Source organism: Felis catus, chromosome F1 (assembly GCF_018350175.1).
Source record: "Felis catus isolate Fca126 chromosome F1, F.catus_Fca126_mat1.0, whole genome shotgun sequence".
Taxonomy (NCBI): domain Eukaryota; kingdom Metazoa; phylum Chordata; class Mammalia; order Carnivora; family Felidae; genus Felis; species Felis catus.
The window spans coordinates 3,548,314-3,572,033 of NC_058384.1; the positions used below are offsets into that span (position 1 = coordinate 3,548,314).

The 23,720-nt window shown below is 41.4% G+C and overlaps 1 protein-coding gene across 2 annotated transcripts in view; it reads right to left on the bottom strand.

Annotated features, from left to right (window-relative positions):
* Positions 1 to 23,720, bottom strand: part of CNST (consortin, connexin sorting protein) — a 116,250-nt gene that overhangs the window by 67,139 nt on the left and 25,391 nt on the right. For both annotated transcript variants that reach the window (XM_019821479.2, XM_011290828.3), the window contains exon 2: positions 5,823 to 6,251. In XM_019821479.2, the coding sequence (XP_019677038.2) occupies positions 5,823 to 6,201 (379 nt within the window). In that variant the 5' untranslated portion in view covers positions 6,202 to 6,251. The remainder of the gene's footprint in view (positions 1 to 5,822; positions 6,252 to 23,720) is intronic.

A 23,720-nucleotide genomic window follows, 5' to 3' on the forward strand; every position in this document is an offset into this window, starting at 1 on the left:
CCAAAAAATAATCCATTAAAGAAACAGGCAAGGGGCGCCTGGGTGGCGCAGTCGGTTAAGCGTCCGACTTCAGCCAGGTCACGATCTCGTGGTCCGTGAGTTTGAGCCCCGCGTCGGGCTCTGGGCTGATGGCTCAGAGCCTGGAGCCTGTTTCCGATTCTGTGTCTCCCTCTCTCTCTGCCCCTCCCCCGTTCATGCTCTGTCTCTCTCTGTCCCAAAAATAAATGTTGAAAAAAAAAAATTAAAAACAGGCAAAAGACAGGAATAGACACTTTTCCAAAGAAGACATCCAGATGGCTAACAGACACAAGAAAAGATGCTCAACATCACTCATCATCAGGGAAATACAAAGCAAAACCAGAGTGAGATACCACCTCATACCTGTCAGAATGGCTAAAATTAACAACTCAGGCAACAACAGGTGTTGGCGAGGATGCAGACTAAGAGGGACCCTCTTCACTGCTAATGGGAATGCAAACTGGTGCAGCCACTCTGGAAAACAGGGCACATGCACCACCCCAATGTTTATAGCAGTGCTACCGACAAGAGCCAAACTCTGGAAAGAGCCCAAATGTCCACCAACTGATGAATGGATAAAGACGATGCAGTAGTATGAATGTTCAATGGAATACTACTCGGTGACCAAAAAGAATGAAATATTGCCATTTGTAATGACATGGATGGAACTAGAGTGTATTATGCTAAGCAAAATAGGTCAGAGAAAGACAAATATCATATGATTTCATTCACATATGGAATTTGAGAAACACAACAGATGAACACGGGAAGGGAAGGAAAAATAAGATAGAGAGAGGGAGCAAACCGTAAGAGACTTTTTTTTTTTTTAATTTTTTTTTAACGTTTTATTTATTTTTGGGACAGAGAGAGACAGAGCATGAACGGGGGAGGGGCAGAGAGAGGGGGAGACACAGAATCAGAAACAGGCTCCAGGCTCCGAGCCATCAGCTCAGAGCCTGACGCGGGGCTCGAACTCACGGACCACGAGATCGTGACCTGGCTGAAGTCGGACGCTTAACCGACTGCGCCACCCAGGCGCCCCAAGAGACTTTTAAACACAGAACAAACTGGGGGTTGATAGAGAGGAGGCGGGTGAGGTAATGGGCTAAATGGGTGATGGGCATTAAGGAGGGCACTTTTGGGGATGAGCAGTGGCTGCTGTGCGTAAGGGATGAATCACTGGGTTCTACTCCTGAAACCAGCACTACACTGTATGTTAGCTAACTTGAATTTAAATAAATAAAAAAAAACGTACTCTAAAAAAAACAAAAACAAAAAAACCCAAAACCCCTTAAAAACTGTAATGTTCATAGGAGCATTATTCAATATAGCCCCAGAGTAGAAACAGTCCCAACGTCCATGAGCTGACAAATAGATAGGTGAAATATGATATATCCTTTGCAGTGGAATATTAATCGACAATAAAAAGAAACAAAGTACTGATACATGGGGGCACAACTTGGGTGAATCTTGAAAATGTTATGCTAAGTGAAGGAAGCCAGTTGCAAAAGGCCATATACTGTACAATTCCGTTTACATGAAATGTCCTGAGTAGACAAATCTGTGAAGACAGCAGATTAGTGGCTGCCTAGGGCTGGGAGGTCTCAGCAGAAAATGGGAGCGACTCCTGGCAAGTACGGGGTGTCTTTGTGTGACGACGAAAATGTTCTAAAATTGATGGTGGTAATGGTCGTACAGTTTTGTGAATGTACCGAAAATGAGTGAATTATACACATTAGGTGAAGTGTGTGGTATGTGAAGATCTCAGCAAAGCTGTTAAAAATTTATAGGCTCGCTTTCATTCATTTTTAGGATATTTACTTAAAGCTATGCCAGATTCAACTATAGTGAGAACGTGATGTGATGCAGCTTGAAATCCTGCTTACTCGACTATATTAAAGAGATTCAATTCTCTAAAGGAAACAGTCTCGTAATAAAATGGTAACCGGTGGGCTCAGTCAGTTAAGCTTCCAACTTCGGCTCAGGGCATGACCTCTCAGTTCACGAGTTCGAGCCCCATGTGGGGCTCCGTGCTGACAGCTCAGAGCCTGGAGCCTGCTTCGGATTCTGTGTCTCCCACTCTCTCTGCCCCTCCCCCACGCATGCTCTGTCTCTTGTCTCTCAAAAATAAACGTTAAGGGGCGCCTGGGTGGCGCAGTCGGTTAAGCGCCCGACTTCAGCCAGGTCACGATCTCGCGGTCTGTGAGTTCGAGCTCCATGTCGGGCTCTGGGCTGATGGCTCAGAGCCTGGAGCCTGTTTCCGATTCTGTGTCTCCCTCTCTCTCTGCCCCTCCCCCGTTCATGCTCTGTCTCTCTCTGTCCCAAAAATAAATAAAAAACGTTGAAAAAAAAATTAAAAAAAATAATAATAAACGTTAAAAATAAATAAATAAATAAGTAAAAATAATACATAAAATGGCAACCACACTTCTGTGAGGCCAAGTTCAAGGTTTTTAGAAGTGCTGCCTCTGGGTATTCACTTTCAAATGCCCCCTCTCTATAAGACAGCTTTCATACTATTCTTACTTTCTGATAATAGACTTTAGCCTGCTGCTCATTAAAGCAAAAAAACAACACAAGTGTTAGCTCCAGAAAACCTGTAAATAATGACATGTCTCCTCATACTACTGCTCACCTTTTTTTCCAGTACTAGCTTTTGGAAATACAAAAAATTATTACCAATTAACCTAGGTAAAGGGGCATAAGAGTAAATAAATTCACCTTAATATGTTTTTTAAAAAAGTATTGAGAGAGCACCTTACTATTGTTGGTTTGGGACTGTCAAGGCTTTATATGTCATTTCACATTTGAAAAGCTATCGTATTATCAGAAAAGCGCCCATCTGCAAAATGTTGAGGCTTCATCTCCTTAGGATCTTGGGATTTCCCAGTAAAAAGAAGCACTAACATGCCCACGTGTAGACACCTATGCAGGGACTCTCTGCACTGTTTGTGCTGACATGGGAACCGGATCCGGAGCGACAAGATGGAGACATCTTTAGGGAGCTTTACTCCAGCTAAGGAGGAGGACGCTGAACTGTGGCAGCGGAGATGGACAGAAAGAGACTAACCAGGGAGCTGTCAGAGAGACAGGATCACTCAGATCTGATGACGGGGCACGCACTGAGAGAGCCCGAGCTTCATCGATCTCTCAAGGTACAGGGAGAAGGCTCCCAGGCCATCCTGAAGCTGCATCCCAGGTCCTTTCCAGGTGTAGAAAGAAGTAGTTCTGTCCTCATGAGAAGCTTTCTACCCAGTTTAAAATTCTACTGCTCACCCAAATTTAACAACAAAACTTAAAGTACAAATAACAACGTACCCCTTACATATATATATTAAAAAAATCCTCTATAGATACAGAGGTGAGTCACTGAATTTTAACCAAGTTTAGACCATACGACCTCTGTTCAAAATCTTAGGAATTCGTAGCTCAGAAAGGAATTTTATAGATATATATACAGATGAACATCATCACTATACAGTCGAGGAAACTGAAGTACAGAATCATTAAGTCTCACCAAGTGACCTAGAACCAGAAGATTTGAACTTAGGTTTTGCAACTGCCAACTCCATTTTCTTACACTTCTAAAACTCATTGCATTTAAGATATATAACTTAAAGCTAATCTGTATAAAGACTATCCATAGGTTTTATAAATCATATATTTCAAATGTATTAGGAGGCAGTAATTCTACACATATCTGCTTGCTAGATAGTAAGTACTGAATAACTAAATAATATCATCACACCTAGGGAAAATGGAATAAGGTCATGCGTGGAAGGAAGGAATAAAAGCAGCCATCATCCTGAAGCTATGATTGACCCACATACATATGCAACTAGGTCTCAGTTCTCAAAAACATCAAAAGAACGTATCAGAGAGGCACAAACTGCTCTTGGATTACAGTTATTGAATAAATCAATCTATATATAAATAGCACTACATACATTATCTGATTTACCGTAGATCTTTTAAGAAAAGGCTTTCATATCTCTTTTCAAAAATCATTTTAGGGGCACCTAGGTGGCTCAGTCGGTTGAAGTGTCCAACTCTTGATCTCGGCTCAGGTCATGATCTCACGGTTTGTGGGACTGAGCCCTGTGTCGGGGTCTGTGCTGGCAGCCCAGAGCCTGCTTGGGGTTCTTGCCGTGCCCCTCCCCCTTCACTTGCACACTCTCTCAAAATAAATAAATAAACATTAAAAAAATTATTTTAGGGGCGCCTGGGTGGCGCAGTCGGTTAAGCGTCCGACTTCAGCCAGGTCACGATCTCGCGGTCCGTGAGTTCGAGCCCCGCGTCAGGCTCTGGGCTGATGGCTCGGAGCCTGGAGCCTGTTTCCGATTCTGTGTCTCCCTCTCTCTCTGCCCCTCCCCCGTTCATGCTCTGTCTCTCTCTGTCCCAAAAATAAATAAAAAACGTTGAAAAAAAAATTTTTTTTTTTAAATAAAAAAATTATTTTAATTTAAGCCTACTAAGGAAAAGCAAGGATGAAGGGATCAGTCAACAGGAAAGCCTAATTATAAGCTACATTAAAAAGTTATCAAATGAGGGCATCTGGGTGGCTCAGTTAGTTAAGCATCCTTGGCTTAGGTCATGATCTCACGGTTCGTGAGTTCGAGCCCCGCATCAGGCTCTGCACTCTCAGCACCGAGGCTGCTTTGGATCCTCTGTCTCCCTCTCTCTGTGCCCTCCCTCACTCGTGCACTCTCTCTCTCTCTCAAAAATAAGTGAATAAACATTAAAAAAAAGTTATCAAATCACTTTATTGAAATAATAAGGATAAGTCTGTAGGAACCGGAAAGTTTCATCTTTTACTCCAAATGAAAAAACGAATAAAAATACCAGATATGGATACAATGACTATATTTCTAATCAGGCAAAGAAGCAGAAGATGAGAGGAGACGCTCTCCTTCGTGCTCTTGAGCCTCATGCAAAGACAGCTGACTTGGGTGAAGCGGGGCTATACTAGGAGTCCCAGCCTAAGATGTGCCTGAATGTTGCAGGCCCACATGTTTCTGATGAAAAACAACCAGGGGCTGCCTGTTTTCAGGGGTGTCTGTGATTCAGGGGAAAACAAGGTCCAAAGCTCCCCACTTTAACTGCCAAACTATACACCAAACAAGAAATACTCTGGGGGGGGGGGGGGGGGAGAAAGAAATACTCTGAATTACTTTGTAACCAAAGTGATACAATGAAAACTAGATGTCTTATTCAACACTGATGTAAGACGTATATTAATATATGCTAACACAATTATTCACTTCTGGAGTTGGAAAGATCCCATGAAGAATTTTATGGGAAGGAAGAAGACAACATACGTTTAAAGTACCTGGTGTGAAAGCATGTAAAATAATTAAAATTTCAGCACATTGTTACAGCAAACTACTGGGAAGAGGCACAAAGAAGTGGTACAGGCGTGCGAACGTCACGTGCGCGACATGCCACCCGGCTGGATCCATATGTGCTACTAGAGAACCAGCTCCAGAGTCTATTAAGAGAAGTTCACGGTTCGTGAGTTCAAGCCCCGCGTCGGGCTCTGTACTGATGGCTCAGAGCCTGGAGCCTGTTTCAGATTCTGTGTCTCCCTTTCTCTCTCTGCCCGTCCCCCATTCATGCTCTGTCTCTGTCTCAAAAATAAATGTTAAAAAAAATTAAAAAAAAAAAAAAAAGAGAAGTAAAGCAAGATGTAGGACAGTATACAGAGTACGGGACAGAAGATGTAGGACGTTATACAGAGTATGGGAGAGAAAAGACAGTTTATCGTTAGGTAGAGAACAGTATAAAAAGGGATTTTTTAAAAGTACCTTGTGCTATCTTCTTAGTGGTGCCTCTTTTGGTTCTGGAGCTTCTTTTTCCAGGTATTTTTTTGTCCTTTCCCACGGAGGCCTGCCCGTCCTTGGGGCTTTCAGAGGAAGCGTCCCCCAGGTTCTCACACACTGCCACCTCACAGCTGGGGGTGCAGCTCTCATTATTGTTGAGACTGTCCTGCTCGCACACTGCAGGTCTGCCCATTGCACTGGCACCCGGGCTCAGACGCTCCTGCCCGTCCCCGTCAAGCTGATTCTCATTTTCATCCGATGCAGAAGCTAAGCGTGTTACTGTACTTCCCACGCCGTCACCAGGATGATACCCATCTTGTGGTTCTATCTGCAGATTATATGTAGGAGTTTCGCTGTCATCCATTAGAGCATCTTTTGTTGAACCATTTATGTTTCATCAAAGTCCTTCCATGTCTACAATGACAAAAGAGAAAAAAAGCTATTTCATTTTCTAAACCCTGGGTTCTCAGTGATCGTTGTCTCTTGGGCCGTTTCGCTGTGAGCAGGGAAAGGATGGACATGACCACAGCTCACTCCTACTACTTCTTCTCGCTCACCACCCCACCCAACCTCCACTGGTTCCTGCTTGAAGACAAGCGTTCTCAACCCTCGCTGTGTGTTTACTACCTGGAGAGCCTGTCCAAGACGGAGCCCTGGTACTGATATACTTAGGTAAGTTCTCCGTTTTACTGTCCCGTGCATGATGTTGAAACCCCTACCTTAATGAAAGCAATGAAACTACTGGTTAAATGAGGTCATCTGCTAAAATCCATCACTCATATGTTATCCCTGGATACTTACCAGACAAATGAAAGCCGGATAAGTCCTCATCTGGCTGAAAACAGCAACATTTGCCAACGAGCACATTTAGGATATTTTTTAAATAAATTGAAAAAAAGGTACGTAGAAAATTTAGGGGGTATATGCTTATACCATAGTCTCATTACATCATTGATTTCCACAAAACAAGCCCTGGAAAGTACCTTAGAATTGTCAGCAAATTCCTTTTATACAATTGAAAAAAAAAAAAAAAAAAAAAAAAAAAAAGGAGGGCCACAATTAACTCTAGACTAGTTTAGACTTGGAAAATCTAAATCTGCTCCAAGGATCCTTCTAACATTTTAAAACTACACAAAACAGATTCTAAGCCTCTCTTGTCAGACATGTCTTGTCCCCTCTTATCCTCTGAAAGTACATTACATTTTAAGGAAAAACTATGCCAGCCAGGATTTAAAATTTTTTGCTTGCCAATCATTATTTTGGGTTTGAATCAAATATAATATTCCAGTTATCTGAGAAAAAGTTTAGTGATTTTTTTTTAATTCTTCAAATTAACAGAAATGTTTATTTGGCCTTTAGAATCATGTAAATCAAGTATAATTCTTTTAAAACATGAAGACAAAGCACAAAATAAAACATCAGCCCCACCTGGATTGTATCACATGTTTTCAACATATTTTGCAACTGGAATATTTTATTTGATTCAAACATAAAAGTACTGGCTGGCAAAGATAAAAATACCTAAATCTGGATGGTATCATTTTCCTTATACCACATATCTCTACTAACTTAGGTTTAGCCCTGAAATAAATTCTAAACAGAGTATAGTTCTTAATTTAAAAAGCTATTATTTTAATGAGGTATCTTTGAGATCACTATCATGAGAGAACCCAGCCTCAAATGACTGTTAAAACGTCTGTGGCTGGAGGAGCCTGGGTGGCTTAGTCGGTTAAGTGTTTGACTCTTAGCTCAGGGCTCTGCGCTGGGCATGGAGCCTACTTACTAAAAAAATAAAAATAAAACCTCTGTGGCTAAGACAGACAGAGATCAACAGAACAGGAGAGAGAGTCCCGAAATAAACCCACATGTATATGGTCAACTAATCTATCACAAAAGAGGCAAGAATATACATAATGGGGAAAATATAATTTCTTCAATAAACGGTGTGGGGAGAACTGAACAGTCACATGCTAAAAAATGAAACTGGACCACTTTCTCACACCAAATATACAGAAAAATAAATTCAAAATGGATTAAAAAGACCTAAATGTGAAACCTGAAACCATAAAACTCCTAGAAGAAAACAAGACAATAAACTCTTAGATATCAACCTTAGCATCATTTTCTAGATATATCTTCACAGGCAAGGGAAACAAAAACAAAAACCTATGAGGAGTACATCAAAATAAAAAGCTTTTGCATAGCAAAGGACACCAACAAAATGACAAGGCAATCTACTGAATGGGAGTTAATAAGGTTAATATCCAAAATACATAAAGAACTTCTACGACTCAACACCAAAAAGCCAAATAATCTGATTTAAAAAATGGGCAGAGCACCTGAACAGACATTCTGCCAAAAACCAAACCACACCAAAAACAACCCAAAAACATAATAGATGGCCAAGAAAACATGAAAGGAGGCCCAACATCACTAATTATCAAGGAAATGCAAATCAGAGCCACAATGAGATATCACATCATACCAGTAAGGATGGCTAGTGTCGGCAAGACAAAAAATACTAAGTGTTGAAAGAATGTGGAGAAAAGGGAACCCTTGCACGCTGTTTGTGGGAATGTAAACTGGTGCAGTCACTATGGAAGACACTACGGAAGTTCCTCAAAAAATTAAAAATAGAACTACCATCTGATGGAGTAATTCCACTGCTGGGTATTTACCCAAAGAAAACAAAAACACTGATTTGAAAAGATGTATACACCCCTACATTTATCACAGCAGTATTTACAACAGCCAAGTATGGAAGCAACCTACGTATCCACTCATTTAACGAATGGGTACCGAAGATGTGATATATATATACACACACACACACACATACACGATGTAATGAAACTCAACCATACAAAGGGGTGACATTTTGCCGTTTGTGACAACAGGGTCTTATACTAAGTCACATGAGTCGGATAAAGACCAATACCATATGATCTGACTTATGTGTGGAATCTAAAAACCAAACTCACCAGCCAAACAACAATAACAACAGCAAACAGAAACAGAATCACGAATACGGAGAACAAACTGTTGGTTGCCAGAAGGGAGGGGATTGGTTGTAGGGGCAAAAATGGTGAAGGTGATTAAGAGGCAGAAACTCCCAGTTATAAATAAGTCACAGGGATGAAAAGTACAGCATAGGGAGTATATTCAATAATACTGTAATAACTCTGTACAGTGACAGATGGTAACCACACTCACTTAATGGTGAGTATAGCAATACATAAAATTGGAGATTATGTTGTACACCCGAAACTAATATGACATCTTATGTCAGATATTACTTCAATAAATAAATAAACAAGTAAAGTACATGTGGCTAATATGGTAGAAACTACCCAGATGTCCACTGATGGATGAGTAGATAAACAAAATGTGGTATTATTCATAAAGGGAATATTATTTAGCGCTAAGAAGGAATGAAGTTCTGATACATGCTAACACATGTACGATCCTTGAAAACATTATGCTAAGTGAAATTAACCTGACACAAAAGGATGAAAACGGTATGATTCTACAATAGGCAAATTGATGGAGACAGAAAACAGATTAAAGGGGCTGAGGGCAGGGGAGAAAAGGGAGTTTGGGTTACAGAGTGTTTGCTTTGGGTGATGGAAAAGATCTGGAAACGCAGTGGTGATGGTTACACAGCAGCATCGATGCAATTAATGCCACTGCGTTGCAGAGTTAAAAACGGTGAAAATGGCATACTTTATGTTTTATATATATTATCACAATAGTGAAAAGAAATGTGTGTGGCTATGAAGGAAAAATGTCAGCCCTTAAAACTAGTAACAAACAGCCTTAGTTATTTCTGATTTAAACAATCAAGTTATATTCTGACATGTATCTGAAAGTACAGACACGTAGGTCACGTGCCAAGGAGGAAGTGGAGAGCAGAAAGCAGTCTAGAGAGCCGCAAACAACCACACTTACCTCAAGTTTCCATCATGCGTTAGAAACTGTGACAGGCACTTTACACATTTTATACCTAACCCTCCACGCAAGCCTACACAGGAGGTACTCATACTGTGTTTCAGATGAAGAATCTCAGGCTTGGACAGGCAAAGACAACTTGTTTAAGATCATATTCCTGGAGGGGAGTAGAACTGGACGTGAAACCAGGTCCTTCTCACAGGAGTCTTGTGCAGTCCAGTATCCAAAGGCTGAGAACTCAGGCTGACTGAGGCTCAAATGCTGGTGCTGTCTAGCCTCTCCAGGCTCCAACCTTCTAATCTGTAAGTGGAGAACCACTGTACCCACCTCAGAGTCAGTTGTGAGGCTCATATCATGCCAGGTAACACACTCAGTGGAGTGCCTGGCCCGCAGTGAATGCTCAAAGTTAGCCATCATTACTCCCTGAGAAACCTCATAGGCCGGTGTTCAACACTGGTAGGTTTATTCAAGTGGGTCCCTAGCCTTCCTGCAGGTTCAGAAACAGAGCTTTTCCAGACTTTCCAGAAATGATAAACTAATGCTAACCAGCATCACTTGAAAATGCTGGAGTTTAACTTATCATGGGAATATTTCATTTGGTTACTAGAACACCTAAGCATCAGTTCTGCGCATCCCGTTTCAAATGATTAAGCTACCTAGAAATTAGTGATTAAGGCTTCTTGGTGAGTATAAAATTACAGATCGCATTTCGCAGTTTTGTTGAATGTCATGTACCGAGCCCTGTGCTCAACTTTTCAGATCAATACTCTTATTCAGTTCTCAGAATTACCCTAGCAAATAGGTAACTTTTAGTACCGTAATACTAATGAAGAAACCAAGGTTCTTATGTCTTCAAGACTCATTCTGCTAGTGAGGTCAGAAATGGAACATGGACCAGTTATGATTCTGAGGCCATACTCTCAATCATTATGTTCTAAGGACAAAGGGGGAGAAACCAACTGAAAGAGCATTTCACTCCAGCTGTGGTGTACCTCAAGGAAAACATTCCACCTACAGCAGGGGACACGGCTGTAACGACCAAGGAGTTCAAGTTCCTGCAAGTACTCTCTTTTCCGGGGAACTTCCGGATCCACACGAAACACCGTTTCCTATGGCTCACCTTCTTGTGTTGAGAACTCTTTCGGGCCTCAAGACGTTTTGCTGCCTACTGTTTCGTGATGACGTAATTTAATTCTCAGAAGGTAACTTTGTAAACTCCTTTCCAACACTAATCCTCACAGTCTTTCCAAGGTGTGAATGTCCTATAATTATTCTTACCGGGTACCTACCAATTATTCAAGGCCTGGCTCCAAAGTCCACCCCCACCCCCCGCCCCCATCCCAGGTCTCCACTCCAAAAGACCCGTGCAGAACCTACTGCTCTTAACCGCTGTGTCACACACACAGCCCTTCCCAAATCCTGCTCTGCACTATGTGTTTCTGCACAAGTGTCCTCTTAGATTTAAGCCGCTTGAATACCCATAACCCAGCCACAGATCATTTTTATCTTTCACAATACGTAGCCCCAGGCCTTGGGGTTTTGAGACACAATAAATGAGCAGGACTGACTCCGGCATATTTTGGCTTTTAACAGCATGGTTGTGAGCACTGCCCAAGTTTCCAGCCTCTTGGGTGAAGACAGCATTCCTAATATGTACACTGTGTTAAAGTCATCTGACGGGTTGACTCTGTGCAGCTGAAAATTTCAAGCCCTCATATCCAAGTCAGGCTTAGACAAAGCTTGAAAAACCACAAGGCTTTGTGGAACAAGCTTTAAGTAAAGCCATAATTGAGAGTAACAGACTAACAAAAAGAAACCCACATTTTGTCAAAAATACTCTCAATCCCAGGTATAATTTGACTTCCTCTTTTGATACATCCTAATGGATATCTGCTGAGATTAAATATCAGATGTCACTAAAACTAAAAACTTTATAGGAATGGTTAAACATATAATACCCAATTATTTTATTAAAACCCTTGAAGGAGATTTTGAGTGACGTTTTTCTATAATCCATACCAATTAGGCCTCAATACATACTTTCTTTTTTTTTTTAATTTTTTTTTTAACGTTTATTTATTTTTGAGACAGAGAGACAGAGCATGAATGGGGGAGGGTCAGAGAGAGGGAGACACAGAATCCGAAACAGGCTCCAGGCTCCGAGCTGTCAGCACAGAGCCCGACGCGGGGCTCGAACTCACGGAGTGCGAGATCGTGACCTGAGCCGAAGTCGGCCGCTCAACCGACTGAGCCACCCAGGCGCCCCCTTTTTTTTTTTTTTTTTTAAATAAGCTCTAGACCCAACGCGGGGCTTGAACTCAGAACCCTGAGATCAAGAGTTGCATGTGCTACGGACTGAGCCAGCCAGTGCCCCTTCTTAAGAATTAAGATGCAACCCTGAGTTGAAATTTGATGACTTCATAGTCAAACCAAAATTTGAAGGAAGGCAGTTTCCTAACCAATAAGATATTGTATTAACCACAAGTTCAAATTTGGCTACTCTGAGTCAGTTCAGAATTGAGAAGAAAATCACCATACACATATGTTGTATTTACTATGGGGATTAAACATCACTTTACATTTTACCATCTTACTACATATTCCAACACCCTTACTTCCCAGTGCTAAATCTCAAATTTTCTGTGATTTATGCTTTGTTTAGATACACGTACCTGTAGGCAATATTCAGTGTATCAGTAATAAAAAGTATGCCTTAGAGGAATGATTTTCAAAAATTTTGCAACCCAGAATAAGAAATTCATTTTTCACTGAGATCCTGTACACACAAAATATGTATCTATAATGGCAACAAAGGTTCCTTGAAACTAAACACATTCTGATACATTCTCTATTCTATTTGATACTATTTCATATTTTTTAAAATGTTGATCGTGGTGCCTGGGTGGCTCCGTGGATTAAGCATCCAACTCTTGATTTTGGCTCAGATCATGACCTCACAGTTCATGACACTGAGTCTGTGTTGGGCTCCCCAACTCATTCATATCCTTTCTCTCTCTCTCTCAAAATAAATAAACATTAAACACATTTTAAAAAGGCTGATTGAGATCCATTAGGTTGATTTCATACTCTGCTAATGAACTCTGACCACAGCAACATGTTATGAGGTGGTTTCTAGGAATTAATGGTATCTTAACCTGAGGACAATCATCCAAGGACCAGAGAAGTTTGTGATTATCTCCAATCTGTTTTCTGAAAACGATGACAATCATGTGAAACTCAGACATCAACTTCATTAAAATGTCCCTATAATTTTAATATCATGATTTTTGCTAATTTATATCATTCTCCTCCCCTTAAAATTTAATTAAAATATTAAGCTTGATCCAGGGTCCCTTAACCGACATCTTCAGCATGAGGTATCTTCTATAACTGTGCTGTTCAGCGTGGTAGCCACAAGCCACAAATGGCTACTGAGCATTTAAATATGCACAGTGAGACGGAGAAGCTGAATTTTTACTTTTATTAAATTTCAATTAATTTAAATTTAAAAACAGGTATCAATTCAGCTATTGAAAAACCTATGCATGTTTGGAACAAATTGAGTATGTGAATCTGCTTTCTTTTTTATAATTTTTTTCATGATTATTTATTATTTGTTTAACATTTATTTATTTTTGAGAAAGAGAGAGAGAGAGACCAAGTGAGTGGGGGAGGGGCAGAGAGAGAGGGAGACACAGAATCTGAAGCAGGCTCCAGGCTCTGAGCTGTCAGCACAGAGCCTGACATGGGGCTCGAACACACGAACCACGAGATCATGACCTGAGCTGAAGTCGGACACTCAACCAACTGAGCCACCAGGTGCCCCTTCATAATTATGTATTTTGAGAGAAAAAGAGAGAAAGAGAATGAGAGAGAGAGAATCCCAAGCAGGCTCCATGCTGTAAGTGCACAGCCCTACGTGCGGCTCAAACTCATGAACTGTAAGATCACGACCTGAGCCGAAATCAAGTGGTGGACACTTAACACACTAAGCCACCCAGGTGCCCCTGAATCTGTTTTCTCACCTGTAAGTTAAAAGTCTAAATATAGATCAAGTATTTCCAATGAAAAATGTGTCCAAATTGAGACGTACTGTACTTGTAAAATACATACCATATTTCATTTCAAAGACCACTGTGAATCCAAAGAATGTAAAATAGCTTATCAATACTTTTAAATATTGATTATACGTTGAAATAATATTTTGATCTAATGGGTTAAGTCAAAAGTTATTAAAATTAATTTCACCTTTTAAAAAGCTTCTTTACTGTGGTTACTAGAAAACAAGATTCTATATATGGCTCATATTTTATTTTTACTGGACAACGCTGCTCTCCAGGACACTGTCTGGACAAATGCCACAGTAGCCAGTCATGGCTCATGGTAATCACTCCACCCCGGGTTCATTCTTGCTTATACATGTTATGCTGTAGGCATTTCCTGGCCATAGATGTTGCTATTACTATGATTAAACAAGGTAAATAGTTACTGAAGGAAATAGACTTTATATGCTTTTTTTTTAAAGGATTTTTTTTTTTTAATGCTTATTCATTCTTGAGATACAGAGAGACAGCATGAGTAGGGGAGGGCCAGAGAGAGAGGGAGACACAGAATCCAAAGCAGGCTCCAGGCTCCAAGCTGTCAGCACAGAGCCCGATGCGGGGCTCGAACCCACAAACTGTGAGATCACGACCTGAGCTGAAGTCGGACGCTCAACTGACTGATCCACCCAGGCGCCCCTAGACTCTATATGCTTTTAAAATCACCTTGCATCTGCTTGTCCCCATGGATGTTCAGCACGTAAACCCCAGGATCACGCCATCCTTTCTTTTAGGTACTTCTTGACATCCAGATTAACTAGTGGGACAGCCTTACGGTAATCTTTCTAAATACTTTGATTTCTATGTAATGGTACAGTACAATAGTTAACCAGATTATTTTAATACTTCTTTAATAAGAATAAAAAGCAATTTCATAATAAGAAATTCATTCTCAATATAGAAACAAGAAAGGTCATAAAAATGTATGCTGTAGGAAGGAGGATAAAAACATGACAAAGTACGTGACAAAACCACAAGACTGTAAAAGAAAACACCAGAAAAATGATCAGTTATAGTCAAATGTAAGGTAATGATTCTAAGGAAGAAAATAACAAACATGGATGTTTATTTATACAGAGAATGAGTCTAGAATACGAAGCCCGCAATGTTGGGCTCCAAGGGGGACCTAGGTGTGCCAGGGGAGGTGGGCGTGACGGCCAGGACCACAGCCCCGGAGAAGCAGAATACCGGGCCGTCAATCGTGTTGGAGCAGGTCAGGTCCTGTCTGGAGCACCTGGGGAAGAAGGACCTCCACCACGCCCGCCACCAGGAGAGCCCTGAGTTCCAGCAGCAGCTTGGGGAGCCCCCAAGCTGCCCCAACCCTGCCCCTCCAGGCTAGGCTCTGGCCTGGGCACTCAGCACCTGGCTTAGCTACCTTCTCAAGGGCTGGCCTCCAGCCTGCCTGGGCCACCCTTCCGGTACTCCCCTTGCCTGCCTGGGCCAGACCCCAGTGCCCGGCATCCCTTCCTTCAATCAGGTGTGGGCCTGCTGCCCTCCCACCTTGCCTGCCCGCCCACTTCCAGGGCACTTCCCACTCCACTAAGGCCTTGAGTGTCCACGTTAAATGGGTCTCCAACACAAGAAGGAAGAGGAGGAGAAGGAGGAGGAGGGGGAGAAGGAGGAGAAATTAACTGAAATTATGTGACTCTTAAGCCCCAAACAACCTTGGGACAGATAAGCTAAGTGAAAGAAAGCATAATTGTTTAATCTTTCTCCGTTTCACAACGGGCCTCAGCTCAATACGGGTTCCACACATCTGCAGAACCTCTGAGTGCAAAATCCATTAAATGAATGGAAATGATGGGTCAAGAGGCTCATTGTGGGTACAGCCAAGCCGTGGGCAGTCACCACCCTCCTCTTTTGCCTCTCTCTCAGACCCAGACATATACAAGTTTTACTTGAAGAAAAAAAAAATAGAAGCAAATCTCTAAAACAGTATGAACTCAAGGACATCTTCAGGCATCCAGAAACAGATACATTTAGCAATAATTTCTAACAATATTTTCATTTAACAATCAGTAGAAATTTTGCCTACCTTAGGGTGACCGACTTTATGATTCAAGATGCTCCTAGAAATTAATGACTTCTCCATCTGAAGATAAAGGGTGAGCAAAGTCATAGCATAGAAAGTTATCTGTACTGGCATGCCTGGGTGGCTCAGTCGGTTGAACTTTGACTCTTGATTTTGGCTCAGGTCATGACCTCAGAGTCACAAGATCAAGCCCCAAGTCAGGCTCTGTGCTGAGCATGGAGACCACTTAAGATTCTCTCTCTTCTTCTCCCTCTGCCCCGCTTTCCAGCTGTCTCTCTCTCAAAAAAAGTTATCAGTACAACAGACGCATTTTGTTTAGTTTCACAGTTAATGCCACACACAGAGGGCATTTCACTAGGTTCAAATCTAAGTTGTGCTTTCTTGGTTTTAAATACTTCTTTGCCGCAAAACATATTGCAACCATACTTTGAAGCCACAACCAACAGAGTAAGAACTGTAAAATACTTTTTGGTTTGGACCGTAATGACCCCTTTTAAAATAAAAATTATGTTTACTACTATATACTTAATATTTTCAGGGAAGCTGTCTTACTAACTTTTAAACTTAGAGCACTTTGCTACACAGCTAGTAATATCAAGCTAACTATACTTTCATCGTTACATATACACAAACACATAGTTCACTAAAACCTTCCTTTAAGAGGCCTTACCAAATAGCATTCCCTGAATAAAATGCTGACTATTAACAGTAATCAACAGTCATTGAATATTTACGAAGTATCAGGAAGTGTTTCAGGCAGACATTTATATATATATAAAATTTAATCCTCACACAGATCCTACAAGGTAATTCTATAATTAGACCTGTATTATCGAGAAGGAAACAGCAACAGAAAGATTAAATAAATAGGCCAAGGTCACGCAGCTAGTACGTGTTAAAGTCAGGATTCAACCTCAAAGGTCCCGACTCCAGAGCCTATACCCTTAACCACGATAATCATTTTTATATTAATTTTAAAAATCAACTATTCTCAGATACACATTTTGTAAACAACATATTGCTACCTTGAAGGAGACAGCAACATAAACAATTTCTCATATCTTCAAAGGCTTTCCAGTTCAGAAAATAGATTAAGACAAAATAAAACCCACCCATCAGACGGTTCGGTTGCTGTACTCCTCAAACATGATGAATTCGTTTCTTTGAGGTTACACATTAATCTATATAAAGCCCTGTGAGAGATCATCTTCAAGAATCTGACATGTACCCTTGTACACACAGGGTAACTAATACGAGGCAGATCTCACATATTTCCTGAACCAACACCACAGCTGGAGAAGAAGAAATCAAGTACGAGTCTCCAAACTGTTGACAGTGCACCGCTAATGAGCAGAGAAATTCATCACACGTATAGCCATTGTACGCACGTTTGTTCATAACTTACAAGGACGCATACTGGGCTAACATATGTGTATGCATTCACTTTTACATACATGTAAAAATACACATTAAGAAAGAGTTGCAGACTACCTCTGGCAAAGGCAGACTAGCTCATTTCAGACAAACCCTCCCGCTGGTAACAACTAGGAAAACTGGCAGAAAGTTTCAATTTGGAGGCCAAAAAAGCTGAGCAGAGGTTTTAACAAACTTACAGACCTGGCGGAAAAATTGAACTTCAGGGCTTGCCAAGAAACGGGGAGCCTCAGGCTTTCATGTGAGACCTCAAAGGGCTACTCCCTAGAGGTGAAGGTGAGCCTAATAAAAGAGACCAGCTTCAGAGGGACTAAAGCTCAGCAGAACATCTTCATGTGCCGATCAGTCAGGTTGATCTGCCGGCAAGGTAAATAAATCCCCCCTGGGAGAAGAAATCCAACGAAGGCTCAAATTACCTCCACAAGTTTTCAACCATAAGGTCCAGTATATAACTCGAAGTAACCAGGCACACAAGAGATCAAGATTGGACAAAAAACTGAGAGAAAAAGCAGTTAAGAGACACAGATTCACGTGAGATCTATATATTGGGAGTTAAGTTACAGGAACTTAAAAATAACTCTTGCTAAAATGTTCAAGGACTTAGAGGCATCTGGGTGGCTAGTCGGTTGAGTGTCTGACTTCAGCTCAGGCCATGATTTCAAGGCTTGTGACTTCGAGCTCCACATCGGGATCACTGCTGTCAGCACAGAGCCTGGAGCCTGCTTTGGGTCCTCTGTCGCCCCTCTCTCTTTCCTCCCCTGCTTGCGCTCTGTCTCTCAAAAATAAATAATCACTTAAAAAAAAAGGTTCAAGGACTCAGACGGGTAACAGAAATTTCAGAAGAGAACTAGAATTGGTAATAAGCAGCAGAAGCAAATAGTTTACTTTGTTTTTTAATCAAATCATTAGATCTGAATTTTTAAAAATCAACTTTTCTAGGGGTGCCTGAGTGGCTTAGTCGTTAAGCATCCGACTTCGGCTCAGGTCATGATCTCACAGTTCATGAGTTCAAGTACCCGCTTTGGGTAAGCTCGAGCTCCGGGTGAGCCTCGCTTCTCTCTGTCTCTGCCCCCTTGCTCACTTGCACCCCTCCCCAAAAAATCAGATATTCTATTAGATATCAGATCAGATATTCTAGATCTTAAAGATACAGTAACTGAGGGGTGCCTGGGTGGCTCAGTGGGTTAGACATCTTGATCTTGGCTCAGGTCATGACCTCATGGTTCGTGACATGGAGCCCCGCTATGCTGTCATCGCAGAGCCGGCTTGGGATTCGCTCTCTCTGCCCCTCCCCCACCTGAGCTCTCTCCCTCTCAAAATAAATAAATAAACATTTTAAAAAGCCCCACAGTAACTGAAATTATTCCAAGTATGGAACTCAAGGGTATATTTAACCTTTAATATATACTAATTTCTAAAACAGTTTAGAGCGAAAGAAATAAGTGTGTGACAACTTTTGAATTCATTCAAGACTGTCTATGAACTTTTTAATCAAATCTAGAAAATTTTTATTTAAATGAGTTGTTAAGGGGAAAAAGAGTAACTTTCCTACACTCTATTTTCTGGTGCTTAAATCCAGTCACTGATACAGACTGGGCCTGGCTAAGCATACTTTACCATCAAGAACAAATCTTTCCCCACAATACCTACTTCTTGCCTTACACTGATTTATGAGTATTTTCTATCTCTGATCATTTTAGAATAAATACCAGACTCAATGAGAACTGATATTCCCAAACTTCTAAGTTATAACTAAATTAACGTGCGTGCAAGATAATAATCAAATACTGTCTTTCGCAGAAGCACACTGACTACATACTTGCTATGTATTTGTGCCACCATCAACGGTCCTGGGTAACTGGAGAGCTGATACATTGCCACAAGGCCCAACTGTGTTGTTTGCATCAAATGTCCTTGATGTTTAGTAAATAAATGTTAGCTTTGAGTCCCAATGGTTTATTTTGCAGATCCTAAGACAAGAAACAGAACTAACACTGAATTCAAGGATAGCCATGGATAACATGGAATTACATTCAAAATATCTGGAGAAAAAACATTTTTTTTTTTTTTTTTGCCACATTAACTTCTCACAAATAAATGCTGTGCTGTACTTTGCAGGGAGAAACAGCAAGACAGAAAGAAGCTGGCTAATAGCTATGATAAAACCACTGCTCCAAATCCTCAATCATTAGTGGGAATCATTAAATGTATCAGTAAGGATCCTCTGAAAGATTTTTAATCAGAGGAGTGACATGATCAGGTTTATACATGAGAAAAATCACTTGTGTTGATCTTTTTAATGTTTACTTATTGAGGTGGGAGGGGCAGAGAGAGAGAGAGAGAGAGAATCCCAAGCAGGCTTCACACTGTCAGTGAGGAGCCCATCTTCGATCTCACGGACGGTGAGATCGTGACGTGAGCCGAAATCTAGAGTCAGACGCTTAACCGACTGAGCCACCCAGGTGCCCCACTCGTGTTGACCTTTAATAATATGAGGTTTCCTTTCTTTTTCCAGGTGAGATATGGGCTGCCGATAGGAAAGGAGAGGGTTAGCTGAGAGGGACCTGTTATGGAGTTAAGATAACAGAACAGAGCACGGTCCCTGCACCAACGACAGCCTAGACTGGGGGGTGGTATGGCATCCAGGACACAGGCGGGGACACTGCCCTTAAAGAGGAGAAAAGGGGCACGTTTCCCGTTGTCCCAGAAGGATGCGGGAGAGTAACACTGGAGTTGAGTTAGAGACATTTCTAGGCCATAATGCATCTTTCTCAGGAAACAGGAAGTAGGGTATCTGCTCTAGAGGGAAGCACAGAAAAGGTTTAAAACCCCACTGAAGTTCACTCCACGAGAAATCCAGTCTCTAGTCTACCTGGTTGTATGTGTTGCCTTCAAGTCAATCTCATGGTACACGTATGCCTCAAAATAGCAGCTGAAAGGAGATGCTTTTAACCTAACCTTCTACATGAGTGCAATGTGTCAAGAGAAATGCTGGAATGTTCTCACTGTAATGGAGAGAGATTTCTTCAGCCTATCTCAACGCCAATTTTCACTGGTGCTCTCATTTTTCTGTCCTGCACAGCTCTGACACTCCTCTTCCTACTTCTTTATGTGAACAAGAAAATGCAGTTTGCAAAATCCTTGCCTCTGGTTTATTTCACTCGAACAAAATGAATTCTTCGAGTCCTGGCCCATATTGTAACTGTTCTCAGTGTAGACCAGCGCCTCATTCAGATTCGTCCTATTTCTCAGCACGGATTTTCTGACACATATACAAGATTAAATTCTTGTATGACAGTCCACATACTGATTTAATGAATCAAGAAACACGAGTTCTGATATTAGCTCTTTTCTTAGGATTTAAGCTTCCTCTAAGAGTTCTCCAAACTCTAATGTTTGATGATTTTAGTTATTAGTTCCCGAGTCCTCTGTTAGTTGTCTTTTACTGCTTCAAGTCTAAAACAAATACCACTTTCTGGTTCACTACTACGTGAGCTGTAATCACTTGTTGATCTAGGCAAAAATTATAGCTACAGACAAATTCTTCTGCGACTTACACTGCCTGTCTTTCCTTATCTTGAAAAACAGTGATGCGAGGTTGCCCCTTGAGTGGGAATACGATGCTTCTGCCCCACATCCGGGAGGATGCTAGTTTGAACTGTTTATGTAACATACTACTAATTCTTTGTTTCTTACCTAGTGCTCGTTGTACCTGAAAGCACATCTTTGGCCTGCACTGAAAGCTTAGTACCAGGACCCAAAACAAAGCAAATCCATCTCTACGTGGAGACTGAACCTTGACCCCAGAAGTAGAGTGCTTTAACTGAGCTAACCCGATGTTAATGTATCAACCATGATTGTCTACTGTGACTAAGACATACTTCCTAGATACAGTGGGGCGAAGACAGACACAGATGAGAAACTGTCACCTAAGAGCTTACACTCTAAGATTAGCGCCTAAAATATAAAAAGAACTCATACAACTCAATAGTAAAAAAAAAAAAAAAAAAAAACCAAGAAACAAACAAACAAAAAAACCAGGTTAGTAAAAAAATAATCTGATTTAAAAATGGACAAAAGACCTGAATAGGTACTTCTTCAAAAAAGATTTATGAGGGGCTCAGTCAGTTAAGCATCGGACTTTGGCTCAGGTCATGATCTCACAGCTAGTGGGTTCGAGCCCCATGTCGGGCTCTGTGCTGACAGCTCAGAGCCTGGAGCCTGCTTCGGATTCTGTGTCTCCCTCTCTCTCTGTCCCTTCCCCCCTCATGTTCTGTCTCTCTCTCTCAAAAATAAATAAACATTAAAAAAATTTTTTAAAAATATTTATGAAAAACCAACAGGCACACGAAAAGATATCCAACATCATTAGTCATTAGGGAATGCAAATCAAAACCATTATATCATCAGTTAGAATGGCCATCACCACAAAGACAAGAGATAACAAATGTGGGCGAGGATGTGGAGAAAGAGGGAACTCTTGGTGGGAATGTAAATTGGTGCAGCCACAACGGAAAATAGTATGGAGAATCCTCAAAAAATTAAAAATAGAACAACCATATGATTCAGCAATTCCGTATCTGGGAATGTATCCAGAGGAAATGAAAACACTAACTTGAAAAGATATCTGCACTCCCATGTTCCCAGCAGCATTTTTTATAATAGCCAAAATATGGAAACAACGAAGCATCCATCTACGGGTAAACGGATAAAGACATTGTTACATGCACATGCACGCGCGTGCGCGCACACACACACACACACACACACACACACACACACACACAATGTAATATAATTCAGTCCTACAAAAACAAGGAAATCCTGCCACTTGCAACGACATGGATGAATCTCGAGGAGGTTATGCTAAGTGAAATAAACCAGACACAGAAAGACAGATCCTGTATAATCACACTTATATTTGGAACCTAAAAACAAAACAAAACAAAACAAAACAAAACAAAACAAAACAAAACTCATAGGAAAAGAGATCAGATTTGTGACTACCAGAGATAGGGGTGTGGGGCAGGAGAACCGTACTAAGCTGGGAAAAGGCACAAACTTCCAGGTACAAGACAGATAACCCGCAAGGTAGTATACAGAGAGTGATGGTGGCTGCTTGGCCGCCTGGTACATAGGGAAGCTGTGAAGAGAGTAGATCCTAGGAGTTCTCATCATAAGGCAAATATTTTTTCCTTTTTTTGCTTTCTCTTTTTATTGTTCCCATATGAGATAATGCATACCGACTAAACTCACTGTTGTAACCACTGCACAAAATGTGCAAGTTAAACCATTATGCTGAACACCTTCAGATTTGTACAGTGAGGCATGTCAATTATGTTTCAATAAAACTGGGGGTAGAAGGAGTTTATGCTCCCACAGGAAATGGGTACCGACCCTGTCCTAAACTGCCCTCTTCCCTCTGCAGAGAGGAGTGTGACCAATCACAGGCAAGTTCTTTGAGAATTCAGAGGAAGGAAAAAGACTTTTATTTGTAGGGAGGGGGTAATGTGTGGATATTTAAGAATATTCTACTACAGGGGGCCCTGGGTGGCTCAGTAGGTTAAGTGGCTGACTGTTGATTTTGCCTCAGGTCATGATCTCACGGTTCTTGAGTTCAGGTTCAAGCAGGGCATCAGGCTCCTTGCTGACAGCATGGAGCCTGCTTGGGATTCTCTCTCCCTCTCCCTCTCTCAAAATAAACTAAAAAAAAAATTACAAAAAGAATATTCTATTACAGAAAATAGTGTAAATAGGGAAGAAAGATGAAACTAAGAGTAGAATCACACAGCTTGACATGCTAGATAGAGGAAAGGTAAATAGAGCACACTTGTGCTAAATATAGACAGGAGGGAATGGAAGCATCAAAGAGCACCAAATGTTCATGCCATCATAGAGGACAGCACCGAGTATTCATGAAGGTACTGATATTAATGACTTTAATTCAGCCACCCATTAGTGACAGCCACTCAAGACCGACACACCCTTTGCCGGAGAAACATGAAATGCGTAGCTGCTGCTCACGCTAACAGCACTCGCCGGGCACACTGGTGCCAGCGTTTCTCCCGGAGGGCGAGTGTTGGCTCCAGGAACAGCCGGAGGAGCTGTCCTGCTCACCTCCGTTCTGGTCCGCGCCATCAGGCGGGAAGTCTGACACAGCGGAAAGAGGACAGGACGTGTGAACACTGTAACTCAGCTCTCAGGTCTGCACGTGCACCCTAAGTGTGCGGAGGGGCAATTTCAAGAGAAGAAACAAGCATAAGGAAAACACAAAAGTGAGCAAATACAGGATGTGTTCTAAGAACAAACTGCTGGGCTTTGGAAAAGGAGAACTGTAGGAAAGCAGGGAGTGATCGGATTGATCAACCG